Source organism: Electrophorus electricus, chromosome 23 (assembly GCF_013358815.1).
Source record: "Electrophorus electricus isolate fEleEle1 chromosome 23, fEleEle1.pri, whole genome shotgun sequence".
Lineage (NCBI taxonomy): Eukaryota > Metazoa > Chordata > Actinopteri > Gymnotiformes > Gymnotidae > Electrophorus > Electrophorus electricus.
Window position 1 is genome coordinate 7,792,153 of NC_049557.1, and position 12,483 is coordinate 7,804,635.

General features: G+C 47.0%; 1 protein-coding gene across 4 annotated transcripts in view; it reads left to right on the top strand.

Annotated features, from left to right (window-relative positions):
- plxnb3 (plexin B3) overlaps positions 1–11,048 on the top strand; it is a 50,760-nt gene extending 39,712 nt beyond the window's left edge. For all 4 annotated transcript variants that reach the window (XM_035521880.1, XM_035521881.1, XM_035521878.1 and 1 more), the window contains exons 18-35: positions 1–92; positions 1,247–1,405; positions 1,654–1,802; positions 2,089–2,189; positions 2,302–2,519; positions 4,005–4,183; positions 4,338–4,404; positions 4,592–4,738; positions 5,154–5,313; positions 5,686–5,789; positions 6,292–6,379; positions 7,595–7,761; positions 7,961–8,121; positions 8,365–8,512; positions 9,003–9,067; positions 9,325–9,400; positions 9,876–9,950; positions 10,093–11,048. The exon at positions 1–92 is cut by the window's left edge and continues 145 nt beyond it. In XM_035521880.1, coding sequence (XP_035377773.1) covers positions 1–92; positions 1,247–1,405; positions 1,654–1,802; positions 2,089–2,189; positions 2,302–2,519; positions 4,005–4,183; positions 4,338–4,404; positions 4,592–4,738; positions 5,154–5,313; positions 5,686–5,789; positions 6,292–6,379; positions 7,595–7,761; positions 7,961–8,121; positions 8,365–8,512; positions 9,003–9,067; positions 9,325–9,400; positions 9,876–9,950; positions 10,093–10,197 — 2,261 coding nt within the window. In that variant the 3' untranslated portion in view covers positions 10,198–11,048. The remainder of the gene's footprint in view (positions 93–1,246; positions 1,406–1,653; positions 1,803–2,088; positions 2,190–2,301; positions 2,520–4,004; positions 4,184–4,337; positions 4,405–4,591; positions 4,739–5,153; positions 5,314–5,685; positions 5,790–6,291; positions 6,380–7,594; positions 7,762–7,960; positions 8,122–8,364; positions 8,513–9,002; positions 9,068–9,324; positions 9,401–9,875; positions 9,951–10,092) is intronic.
- The last annotated feature ends 1,435 nt before the right edge of the window (positions 11,049–12,483 follow it).

Genomic DNA, 12,483 nt, shown 5'->3' on the forward strand with positions numbered 1-12,483 from the left:
TGTACCACCCGGACCCGGAGTTGTACCCACTGAACCGGGAGGACCAAAACTCTCCCATCCGCTTCAAACCGGGGGGAGTCCTGGCTGTGGAGGTGGGCCTCGTCGAACAAATGGATGGGAATAATTCCATTAGACTAACTTGTGTAATTGTGCTTCTAAAAGCCCATTATCCGTACACATTAAAAATCGACTACTTTGTAGTGAATAGACGGGTTTGTAGTAACACCTTTTCAGTAGTAGCACCGTCTATAGAGCTTTCTTGTCGTGCACGTTTAATATTTAACAACCACTTTCAACTTTTAGCACGCCATAATTAAAGGGAGCTAACCATAGAGAAGCTTTGGTTTGATTGACCCGCTGATGGGTTGTTATGCAGACGGATACATAACTATATCGGTAGCACAGTCTCCCAATCCAGGCCAATTCACTGTGCGCTTTGTTTCTTTACCTGACACCACAGAAGAAGTACTTTGTACAGAAGAAGCACAAACCCACTTTTAGTTGAAAATAACACTCCAGATTTCCTACAGTTCATATGAAATATTCAAAGAAATATCCCAGTCCTCCCAATTCTCACCCTCTTAGTTTGAGGGAGAGGGGGGATTTTAAATGTGCACAGATCAGTATTTTACTTTAATCATAAATAAAAAATGATGTCTGTGGTATAAACGAAACATTGTGAACTTCGATGCTCGTGTTGTGATCAGACTGTATGATTAGGGCACATGCGTCTTGCACTGGGGAGCTGGAAGAGTGTGCAGGACAGGAGAGTGCAAGTGTTGGAGCTCGCCGTACGCGCTCTACAGCTCAGGGTCCTCAAGCTGATGTTTATGTAGTTGTGGTCCGGGCAGCTGTTGATTTTTGCCCACAGTAAACACCTCGCTCATGTCGGGTGCATCTCCTAAAACGCTGAAAATTTCAGCTGTGTGAAGCCTCTCCTGAAAAATAGGAGAGTTGGAAGTGACTCTGTTAGTAATTACACCCACCGTTTCAAATCTGCCATTCACTGGGGGAATCATTGTCTTTAAGCAAATTACTGGCTTTCTATTTTTAAATAGCTGTCAAGACTAATTTCATACCATTGACCATAAAATTCTTATAGATGTTCTCGAGACGTGTCTTGGAATTTCAGGAGTGTTGGTCCCCTCGACTCACTTTGTACTGAGGGTCAGAGTGCAGCGTCCGATGTGTGCGCGCCTTTTAGAGTGTTAGTTTGAGTGTAAGGTCTGACCTGTTTCTTTTGCAGGGGAAAGGTCTGACCCTGGCCATGAGCAGGGACGAGGTGGTGGCTCACCTGGGAGATCAGGAGTGTGATGTGAAGACCCTAGATGACACCCACCTCTACTGTGAGCCCCCCGAAGAGCAGCCACATGGTGTAGACCACACAGCGCTCCCCATCCTGAAGGTGAATGCGGAGGGACACACCCACCTGGTTACGGCCCAGACACCCACCCCGATCTCACCTTACTTACACGACCCCTCCTTCTCACTCCTCATATACATGTTGCATACTTTTAATTCTAAACCATGTAGACTGTGTTTGTGTAGATGGTTGCTGATGCAATTACTTGAAATTAAACGTACGTGTGTGTGTGTGTGTGTGTGTGTGTGTGTGTGTGTGTGTGTGTGTGCGCGCGCGCGCATATCTCTCAGGTGCAAATGGGTGGGCTGGAGTTTAACCTGGGCTCGGTGCAGTATGACAGTGGTACGCACTCCCCCGTGCCCCTGGAGGCACAGGTGGGGCTGGCGGCCAGCGCCGCTGTGGTCGTCCTCATCGTCCTCGTCGTCATCCTCATGTACAGGTACGGGAACATCTCCCCGTATCCATACATGTTCACGCAATCCTCTCCAGAGCTGGCTGACCAGGTGTGTTCGTCTAACGTCTTAACCACTGCAGCTACTCGTCCATGTTCGTACCTACCTGTGTTTGTTTCCACCTTGTATGGTGTGTGTGTGTGTGTGTGTGTGTGTGTGTGTGTGTGTGTGTGTGTGTGTGTGTGTGTGTGTGTGTGTGTGTTACTAACTAGCCTAATATGATGATGATGATAGTGACGATGGCGGTGATGATTTTAAGTACTCCGTGTGTAGGAGGAAGAGTAAGCAGGCAATGAGAGACTACAAGAAGGTTCTGGTTCAGCTGGAAACTCTGGAAATTAACGTTGGAGATCAGTGCCGGAAGGAGTTCACAGGTGTGTTCCGAGCGCACGCACACAGGCGACACTGGGTTTAATGCATTTATCAGGCGTTGCCCGACTGACGGCTTCTTGCGTGCCGAGCTCAGTCTTTTCTTTTTGAACGCAGACCTCATGACTGAGATGATGGACTTGAGTAGCGATGTTGGTGGTCCAGGCATACCCTTCCTGGACTACCGCACGTACGCAGAGCGCATTTTCTTCCCTGGACAGAGAGGGGCACCACTGAGCCAGAACCTGGACCTGCCAGAGTCTCGCCGACAGACGGTGGAGCAGGGCCTGGCACAGCTCAACAACCTGCTGAACAACAGACTCTTCCTCACACGCGTTAGTCAAACACACCCTCCCTTTGACACTATGAACCCAAGCAGGTCCACGGACTGGAAGTCTGGTTATGGGTCTGTCCTATTGCTGGAACCTGAATTTAACACCACAGCCACTCCTCGGCAGAAGCGTACAGAAGCAGCACTATCATTGGCTGTCGAGGAAGGCTTAGTTCCACCCTCCATGGCGATCCAGTGCAGCGCTGGCCAATCACAGGCGCCCATTAGGTCCCATACACAGAACTCTGCACCTGGTGCTCACCTGTTATGCTTATCTGTCTTAGAACATTGCTTTAACAGCTCAGCAAAATGTTCGAGCTACACGTGTGACGGTGGATGCGAGTACCAGCGTGTGCCAGTGTGTGCCAGCTCTCACACACCCAGACTGGTAGCTGTTGTGCCGAGATTTGGCTAGAGAGTCGGAACTGGCAAATACTGACAAAAAAAACAAAGAAAAGGCAGAATGCAAAGCAGCCGCCGGGGTGCGTTTGATCAGCAAGTCAGCACGTGGATTATAGTAACCATCAATTTAAATACATGTGGATGTGGCTAGTTACTCTATATGGGTAATACACTGGACATTCAGGCAAGCATCCAAAAAAACCCATACGTTGCAATCATCTTAAAGATAGTGTTGGCAAGCTTTTTGCATCTCTGACTAAATTACCAGCTGACTCTGAGTGTCGTTGCTGTTGATCATATCCTGTTGTTTGGTTATTAAGATTGGGTTTGGCCAGAAGAAGCACTGCTCGAAGTACTGTAGTGCTCTGTAGAGGGTTGTTTTTAAGGCTAGGTCATAATTTGCTGGTTTAGTGGGTCATTTCTCACCTTGCTTCTCGGCGTGTATGCTTGGACCTATTAGATTGCCTTAGAGAACAAACGGCAGCCAAAAGCGTCTCCCCCCATTCATGTCCCGCTGAAAGAGAAGCGGTGCCTGCAGTAGAGGCTCATGGTTTTGTTTGCCTTGCATAGAGAACTCGGCCCTCCCTCTCGCTGACTTATTGATGATGAAGCTGACAGTTATTCATACATTTTTAAGTATTTACGCACCATTTTGAATTCGGTGGATGACTTTCGGTGAAGGTGTTTGTGTGAATGTGGGGTTTCATTTTCTTTATGACATGATGCTCGTGGGATTTTGGCAGGAGTTGCCGCGGTGAAAGCGCTGCCGCTGTGCTGCCAAATAAGCGCGTCCGCTCGTGGCCGGAGCGAGCCAAGCTCTCAGCAGAACCACGCAGTCCAGACGCCATTGCCTGTGTTTTCTCAATCCTTAAAGTCCTCTAAAAGTCGTAGACTAAGCTGGGAACGCAGCGGCGTGAAGGGCTCCGTGTAAAAGCACCAAATTTTAACGGCTGTCGTGCGATAAACTCATTATGAGGCAGGCGGATTTGCCTCGCGTCGACGATCATGCCTTGAGAATGAATATGGAAATGCAGAAAGCGGAGAAAACGGCTAAAAGGCTTCGTGATTGTTGCCGTTGCGTCTGCAGTTCATCCACACGCTGGAGGAGCAGCAGAACTTCTCTCAGCGAGACCGGGGCTACGTGGCGTCCCTGCTCACCATGACGCTTCACGATAAGCTGCAGTACTTCACCGACGTCATGAAGAGCCTGCTTGGGGACCTGGTGCAGCAGTACGTGGTCAAGAACCCCAAGCTGATGCTGCGCAGGTACGGCCCACGACCCCACGGCGACCTCTGCCCTGGGTCGGACTCCTCAGACAGATGGATCGATTGGTTGGTTGACTTGGAGGAATGGTTATTATAATTTGGTCACAGCTGAGTTTAACATGATGGGGCATTTTCTTCCTGTGGGTTTGTGCAGGACGGAGACGGTGGTGGAGAAGATGCTCACAAACTGGATGTCCATCTGCCTCTACTCTTTCCTGAAGGTACGGCAGTGCGCCGGGGTCTTCAGGTCCTTGACTAGTGCGGCGCACCGCTGACCCAAAGTGCTCCAACACTGTGAAAACAAGACACAAGTACCAGATTTAGTGTGATAAATATGGACACTGCTTTTTATGTACTTATTCCTGTGTGTGTGTGTGTGTGTGTGTGTGTGTGTGTGTGTGTGTGTAGGAAATGGCAGGTGAGCCACTGTACATGCTGTTCAGGGCCATAAAGTACCAGGTGGATAAAGGCCCTGTTGACGCTGTGACTGGTAAAGCCAAACGCACCCTTAACGACAGCCACCTGCTCCGAGAGGACATAGAGTACTGCTCTGTGGTGAGAGCTACCTCTCTCGCTCTCACTCTTTACACTAGTGCTAGTGTTTGCACATTCCCATGTTGTTGGCCTGATGGTGGCATTGCTGTGTCCTTCTCATTAAAACTGGATTTGCTTTGACTAGCTGTAGACACTACCACTGTCTGAGCCAGAGTACTGCGTCATAAGGAACACACAAGATAACAGCCGCTGCTCACCCATTACCCCCCCCCCCCCCCCTTGTAAAAATCCCCAGCGACTCGCTGTTTGTTTGAGAAAGTCTGGGCCACAGAGATATTAGACAACGTTGGCACTCTTCTTCTGTTTCTCTTTGGTGTTTTTTCTCCTTTTGTTGCTCTCTTCCTTCACCCCCTCTCCGTCTCCGTGAGACGGCCCCTCACTCTCCTGTGTGTTTGGTGCTGTGTTATTTTCTCAGACTCTGACCGTACTGGTTAAGAGTGGAGTGGAGGTCCAGCCGTGTCCGGTTAAGGTTCTGGACACAGACACCATCACGCAGGTGAAGGACAAGATCCTGGACCAGATCTACAAAGGAGCTCCGTTTTCCCAGAGGCCCTCAGCGGACTCGCTGGACCTCGGTACAGAAACCCGCCGCTGCCCTGTCCAACCCCAGTAAAGCGCCGTCAACGCCACAGAAAAGCTCTTTCACTGGCATTATGTGTTGCATGAATTCTCAAAGCAGAAACTCAGACCCAATTAGAGCTGAAGCCCAACATAAAAGAAACCTCCAAAGGTGATTTGTCATTGGCCCTGCAATTTCGCCCAAGCCGAGATTTAATCTATGTCTAGGGATCCGAACCCTAAACGTTTATCCTCATTATGGAGTTTAATTGGGCGATTCTGCACCTCAGCTTCGGAGCCTTACTCCGTAAATGTAGTGGTGCCCATATGCTCGCAGTTTTGCTCGCTGTAATGTAGGTTATTATTTTCGCCCACGTTTGCTTTCACAGAGTGGAGATCAGGGCAGGCGGGTCACCTGACCCTGTCCGATGATGATGTCACAGCCATCGTGCAGGGTCACTGGAAGAGGCTCAACACTTTGCAGCACTACAAGGTGAGTCACACCTCACCTGCCGGAGCGCTAATGCTGCCTTCAAGTGCTCCCGACTTTCCATGCTCTAGCATGTAATTACGGGTTTTACTGCTCATTTGTTTTTGTCAGAAATGCAAAAAAAAATAAATAAAAAGGGTTCCATTTCCTGTGCATAGCAGCGAGTGCCTGCCCAGCTACATTATGGGCATTATAATAAAATCATTGGACGTTGCATCCAATTGTCTGTCTTGTTTACGACATGAGGAGATGGGTGTTAGCACATTTGTCATTTCAGTTTGTGTCCGTTTTCCTTCACTTGAAAGGTAATGGAAGACGAGAACATTTACATTTCTGCAAGGCAGTACCTTTCATTCAGGTCTTTGTCTGATGGGAGTCTTTGATTTGATTTAAATAGAATTTGATCTCCTATTTGTGAAATCTCGGCTCTCTGATCTCTCTGCCTCTGTGTGATTTCACTCATTGTGTCTGATCTCTCTCTCTGTCTGATCTCCTCTGTCTCCAGGTGCCAGACGGAGCCACGGTGGCTCTCATTCCTCGCTCCCAGAGTTCTGGCATCACGGGTGTTAATCAGATCTACCAGACTGGAGAAAGTAAGCCTCACCTGCTCTAATAGAGGAACGCGTGCGGCCAGGTCTGAGACCCTCTCTGTTCCGATTGCCCTCAGTATGGTCTGAACTGAAGTGCAGGCGATGCCCAGCAGAGTGCAGCTTTGAGTAAATCCTACCACGTGTCTCCGTTAAGTAGCTTAGACCAAGTGAGGTGAACTGGTGCAGGAGCAAGCTGGTGCCTCACCTGCAGTGGTCCACGCTGGTGGAGGGCAGACGTGTAGGGGGGGGGTGCTTCCTCTATTCACTTAACTGCCCCTACCTACAACCAACTATGGAAACAGGTGAAGGCTTAATGCAGGTAAAACGGCAGTTATCCGCCGCTAAAGTATAATTAACAAATGTTAAACAGCAAAGTCTCTTAAAAACTAGCTGCTCGGCTAGCCTAGTTATGGTTTAAAATAATAAACATGCACTGCAGATTGGATTCTTTGTCATCATGGTACAAGCCAATGAGTTATACATTACGATTGCTTAGTTGTAATGATGCATTACAAATTATACTGTAAATGACAGAAATGCATCATAGAAAATACTACCTGAATGTTACCGAGAGAGAGAGAGACAGAGAGAGACAGACAGAGAGTGAGAGTGAGAGTGAGAGTGAGGGTGAGGGTGAGGGTGAGAGAGAGAGAGAGAGTGAGGGTGAGAGAGAGAGTGAGAGAGAGAGTGAGAGAGAGAGTGAGAGAGAGAGTGAGAGAGAGAGTGAGAGAGAGAGTGAGAGAGAGAGTGAGAGAGAGAGTGAGAGTGAGAGAGAGAGAGAGAGAGAGAGAGAGAGAGAGACAGACAGAGAGTGAGTGAGAGAGAGAGAGAGAGAGCCAGAGCCAGAGCCCAAGGGCAATGTTTCTCCAAACCCAACTCTTCAGTCCACCAGCTCCAGGCTCATCTCTGCTCTCATCCCAAAATCAGCCACAGGACCTCCCACCCGCTCCAACAATGACTCACAGTCCTGAATAACAACTGACTGTTTGTGCTGGGGTAGAGCCAAAATGACCACTCTCATCTCCGTGAGACCACAGATGTGCACAGCAGTGGGGGTAGATGGGAATTAGACCTCACAGGGCAGAGTTTGACCTCCAGAGAGACTATCCCCACCCCACGTGTAGTGAAGCAGGCAGACAGAGAGACTGGCCCCACCCAGCCTCCACTGACCGCTCGCTCCATCTTGCCTTCTGTGGTGTTTTGCCGTGGTCACCGCAGAGACGCCCATGCTAGAGGGCGAGGAGGAGGAGGGTCTGCGTCTGTGGCACCTGGTAAAATCGAGCGAGGACCCCGAAATTCCCAAACACAGGAAGAGCAGCATGAGGGAGAGGGAACGCGCTAAAGCCATCCCTGAGATTTATCTCACCAGACTACTCTCCATGAAGGTACCTCGCCAAACCACACACACACACACACACACGTGCAGACACACCAGTAAGACGGTCACAGCATCGTTACTTTAAACAGAAACAGAATTGAATAATTCTCCATCCATCTGTGTTAGCTAAGCAAGCCTCAGGCAGTGTGCAGTCTGTGTGCTGCTGTAGCCTCAGCTCAGAACGTGTGCGCTTCGCCTACCTCCAGGGCACTCTGCAGAAGTTTGTGGACGACGTCTTTGTGGCCATCCTGAGCGCCAAGCGCCCGCCCCCCATAGCAGTCAGATTCTTCTTCGACTTCCTGGACGACATGGCAGAAAAGCATGGCATCGACGACCCAGAAACGGTGCACATATGGAAAACTAACAGGTGCCATTTAACACACCAGCCCTTACTCAAATCCTGACCGAATGTGTTACAGGTGCCGGCAGAAATGAGCAGCTGATGTAGTGTAAAATCCAATGAAGTGTATTATCTTTCTTTTTTATCTTGGTTAAGTAGTAACAATAATGATTTATAGCTTCAGCAGTGTATCTTATTTTCGTCTTTCTCCCCCTGACTCCTCCCCTCCACCGCCCTTGCTTTTCCTCCTCTTTTAATCCCCCTTCTCAGCTTGCCTCTTCGTTTCTGGGTGAACATCCTGAAGAACCCCCAGTTCGTGTTCGACGTGCAGGTGACGGACAGCGTGGATGCCGTCCTGTCCGTCATCGCTCAGACCTTCATCGACTCCTGCACCACCTCTGAGCACAAAGTGGGCCGGGTCAGTATGCTGATTAACCCCTCGCGCCGAGGCCGGTGTTAATTAACCCAGAAACCCGGCCTCCCAGCGGACAGCCACGGCTCTGTGCACTCAGAAGGGAGGAGGCTTAAGTGGGGCACTGGAGAGGGGAAAAAAAACTCCTGATAAAAAAGGGAAAAAATGTTACCGGTGCCTAAATGATGATTTCTCCTAGGTGACCGTGGATAAGCTCTCTCCTGCAGTTAGCACCTCATACGAAGACATGGAATGTTTAGGATGCAAAAGCAAATCCGCTGTCCTAGTATGTGGCTAATTCCGTTTGGAAACCTAGATTTTACTTGCAAAAACAAGGGGAAAAAATTAAGTACATGCCAGAGTAGGTTGAGAAGAGTCCTGGAAGAAATCCAAGGCAAAACCGGATGCGGCGCATGACCCACCGCTACCTACAGTGCAGGGTCTGCGACCGTGAGGTTGCCGGCAGGGCTGTCATATGTGTTCTCTTGCTGTTTAGGATTCGCCTGTGAATAAGCTTCTGTACGCCAGAGAAATCCCTCGTTATAAGCAGCTAGTAGAGAGGTGAGTCCTTCACATCATCCACCCATCCACCAGCACGTCTCCACCCGCAGGCGGAGACGCTGGCGACTGACGCTGTGAAAAGCGTGATCATTTGAGACAATAATCACTTTTGTTCAACATGACACTTTTTTTTTAAACGGTGAGAACCGCTGGTTAATATCCCTGGCACAAGGCGAAATTAATGGTAGTAGTTGTCACTGGTAGATGGCCTGATGGAGCTGCAGGTGTAGCAATGAATGCCCATGTCTCTGCTGCAGGTACTACAGTGATATCCACAGCGCCGCGTCTGGGTGCTACCAGGAGATGAATTCCATGCTTACCGAGCTGTCTGGGGTGAGATGCAAGAGTTCACTAACTTTTATTTTTTTTAAATGCTCCATATCTGGCTTTACCATCGGTAACCTCAAGATCTCATTGATAATAAAGATAATGAGGTTAGAGGGGCAGTGTTGGCCAAGCAGATAGCAATTTGGGCTATCAATTGGAAGGTGTGGGTTCAAATCGCAGCTCTGCTATGCAGCCACTACTGGGCCTTAGAGCAAGGCCCTTAACCCTCCATACAATGTCTGACCCCAGCTCAGAAAGAAGCTGGGATATATACACTATACGCAAGTGTGTATATGACCAAATAAATGCATTCCATATGGTTTAGATGTTAATCTAATCCAAAATACAAGATGATTTGAAATTTAACATATAACACTAAATATAGAAATAAATTTCTTAGACATTTCTAAGTTTATTTTAAACACAGTAAACTGTTTAATCATGAACATCTGAATAATCTTTTTTTCATGTGTGTTTTCAGAGTTTTGCATCAGAGATGAACAGCTTGGTGGCTTTGCATGAGTTGTATAAGTACATCAACAAATATTATGATCAGGTCAGTAAGAGTGATCGGAGCAGACCACTGCATAATGATGATGGATTCATTTGCTAATGCATATAATTACTCATGCACTAAGTGGTGGGTGTGTGTGTATGTATGTATGTATGTATGTGTGTGTGTGCGTGCGCGCGTGCAGATTATCATGGCCCTAGAGGAGGATACTGCAGGGCAGAAAATGCAGTTAGCCTACCGGCTACAGCAGGTCGCCGCCCTGGTGGAGAACAAAGTCACAGACCTTTGAGGTTGGACACGTGTCCCAGCTGAGCTCAGCCCACACCACTGCCCTGTTTTTCACACCCCCACTTCTGGACACTTTAGCCCTTTTGGGACATCTTAACCAAAGGGAAAAGTAGGACTCAGAATGAGACATCTTACCCGTTAAGGCAACTGAGTATCATCACAGAATGTGTGGGGTAAAACGGCACATACGAGGGGGCTTTCTACTAAGCACACTGAACAGTTTTTTGTTTTCTTGTTTGTTTTTCTTTGTCACGTACTCTTCAGTGGTACTACTGATATGTATGTTGTATTTGGGTGTGTATGAGTGTACGATTTTTATATTATTATAGAATGTTTCCTCTGTCTCCTCTGGTTCTGCTCATCATGCTTTACTAATGTGCATGTGTGCTATGGCAGCACAGACGAACCGTAGCTGTTGCATGGCTTATGACATGTAGAGAGGACAGTCTCTTTCATTTGAGCTTTCAGAAATATTAATTGGGCTCTTACATTCGCAATTTTAGATTGCAGATAGTTGTCAAATTATGAATTGTAAGCACAAGTGCCATAATAAGTCAATGCAGCACAAGTGTGTGTGTGTGTGTGTGTGTGTGTGTGTGTGTGTTCTATTTGTATGCATGTATGTGTTTTAAATTACACTGTTTCTTATCTGTAGGTCACACATTTCTAGTAATAGTAACTAGAGCGTTTTTGGAATTGAAAAAAAATACTGCTGTTGGGGAATTAGACTGAATACATTCCTTCCGTTAATTTAATCCTACAGTACCCATAATGACAAAGCAACAACAAAACAATACTGCTGAGTGGCGGTGTGTTGCTGTAGTGTTCAATTTTCTTCTTTGCCGTACAGAAGTCATGAGACAGAACGTGCTGTTTACGTGGTCAGATGGCTTCATCTGTACGTGTTCAAATCAGCGTGGTTAGAAGTGACTGCTGCTTCAAGGAAAGATATAAAATATATATAGATATATGTATATATCACATTTGGGGGGGGGCACTAATTACTATGTATGTGAAAAAGCACGATGCCAGGGGTGGGGGTGTTCACAAAGATAAAATGTAATGTACTTTGCCTCATATGTAGCTGAAAGCTGAAAGGAACGAGGCCAGTTACTGCTTTGACGCAGTAGATGTCCAAAGCAAAAGTAGAAGTGCTGTATGGCAGTGCATAGTAAACATTTCTAAATAGGTGAGGGCGGGTTTGATTGGTGATCAGGGTGATGGGTGGGTCAGCTTTGTTGCTTGGTTCTGGTGATTTAAAGAGCAGCAGTTGGCATGCAAGATGTGAAGATGACACTGAATAGAAACTAACTTATTTTTATTGTAAATAGCGCTTATTTATAAATAACTACCAAACGTGCCTTCTTTGTAACCTTTTATAATGACTACCAATTACAGTATACAAGCTTGACAATGTTACTTGCCAAATAGTGAAGAGAGAGGTGCCACTACGCTTAAACGTGTGGCCTTTGAAAGACGAGGGCTGGCCAGAACTGATTCTGCCATCCATGCCACTTTTTTAGACTGGAAAAATGGTAGAGTTACTGTAAATGACGACAGTGTACGTCTCAGGATCTCTGCAACCTTTCTTTGTGATTTCAGTATTGCCACTTGCTCTGTATAGCTTTCTGTTTAACATGGCTTTCCTGTGTACTTCACTCTACTTTTCTGGGGAGTTCGGGTCGGATTGTTTTTTTTTGTTTGTTTGTTTTTGGTGTTCTAGGTGAAGCTACTGTAAATAAAAAACTAATTTCAATACTGCTATTGGGTTGGAATCATTCCTAGATTTCTCCTTTCATTGTTGAATTTCACTCATGCAGCACTTTGCTGTGGAAATCATTGCCATTGTTTCCCGACTTGCTTAGACGGGTTCTGAGGCCTTGTCTTGACACTTTTGTGTAAGCTGAGTGATTGAGTGTATGGCAGTGGATGAAGGAGAATACAAAGACGTAGACATGTATGTACTGCTGGACTTTTTCACTTTTCACTCTCACATTAATACAAGGGAGTGGGGATGACTGCAATCCAGAACAGAGTTCCTACTTCAGGGACTTGTATGGTGGGGAGGGTGGGCAAATTTTGTGAGTGTTTTTGTTTAGCCTTTGTAATTTAGAAATATCAGGGTTTACTTATAAATAGCAGGTCAATATTATAAACCCCTGGACTTATAAAGGTTATTTCAATTTGTTCATACAGTATATGTTAGCCTAAATTGGAATGTGTTTGGTCTCTCAGTATAGTCTTAATTATTGTAAATTTATGCATGCTTGAGGTTGGCTTTTTAATT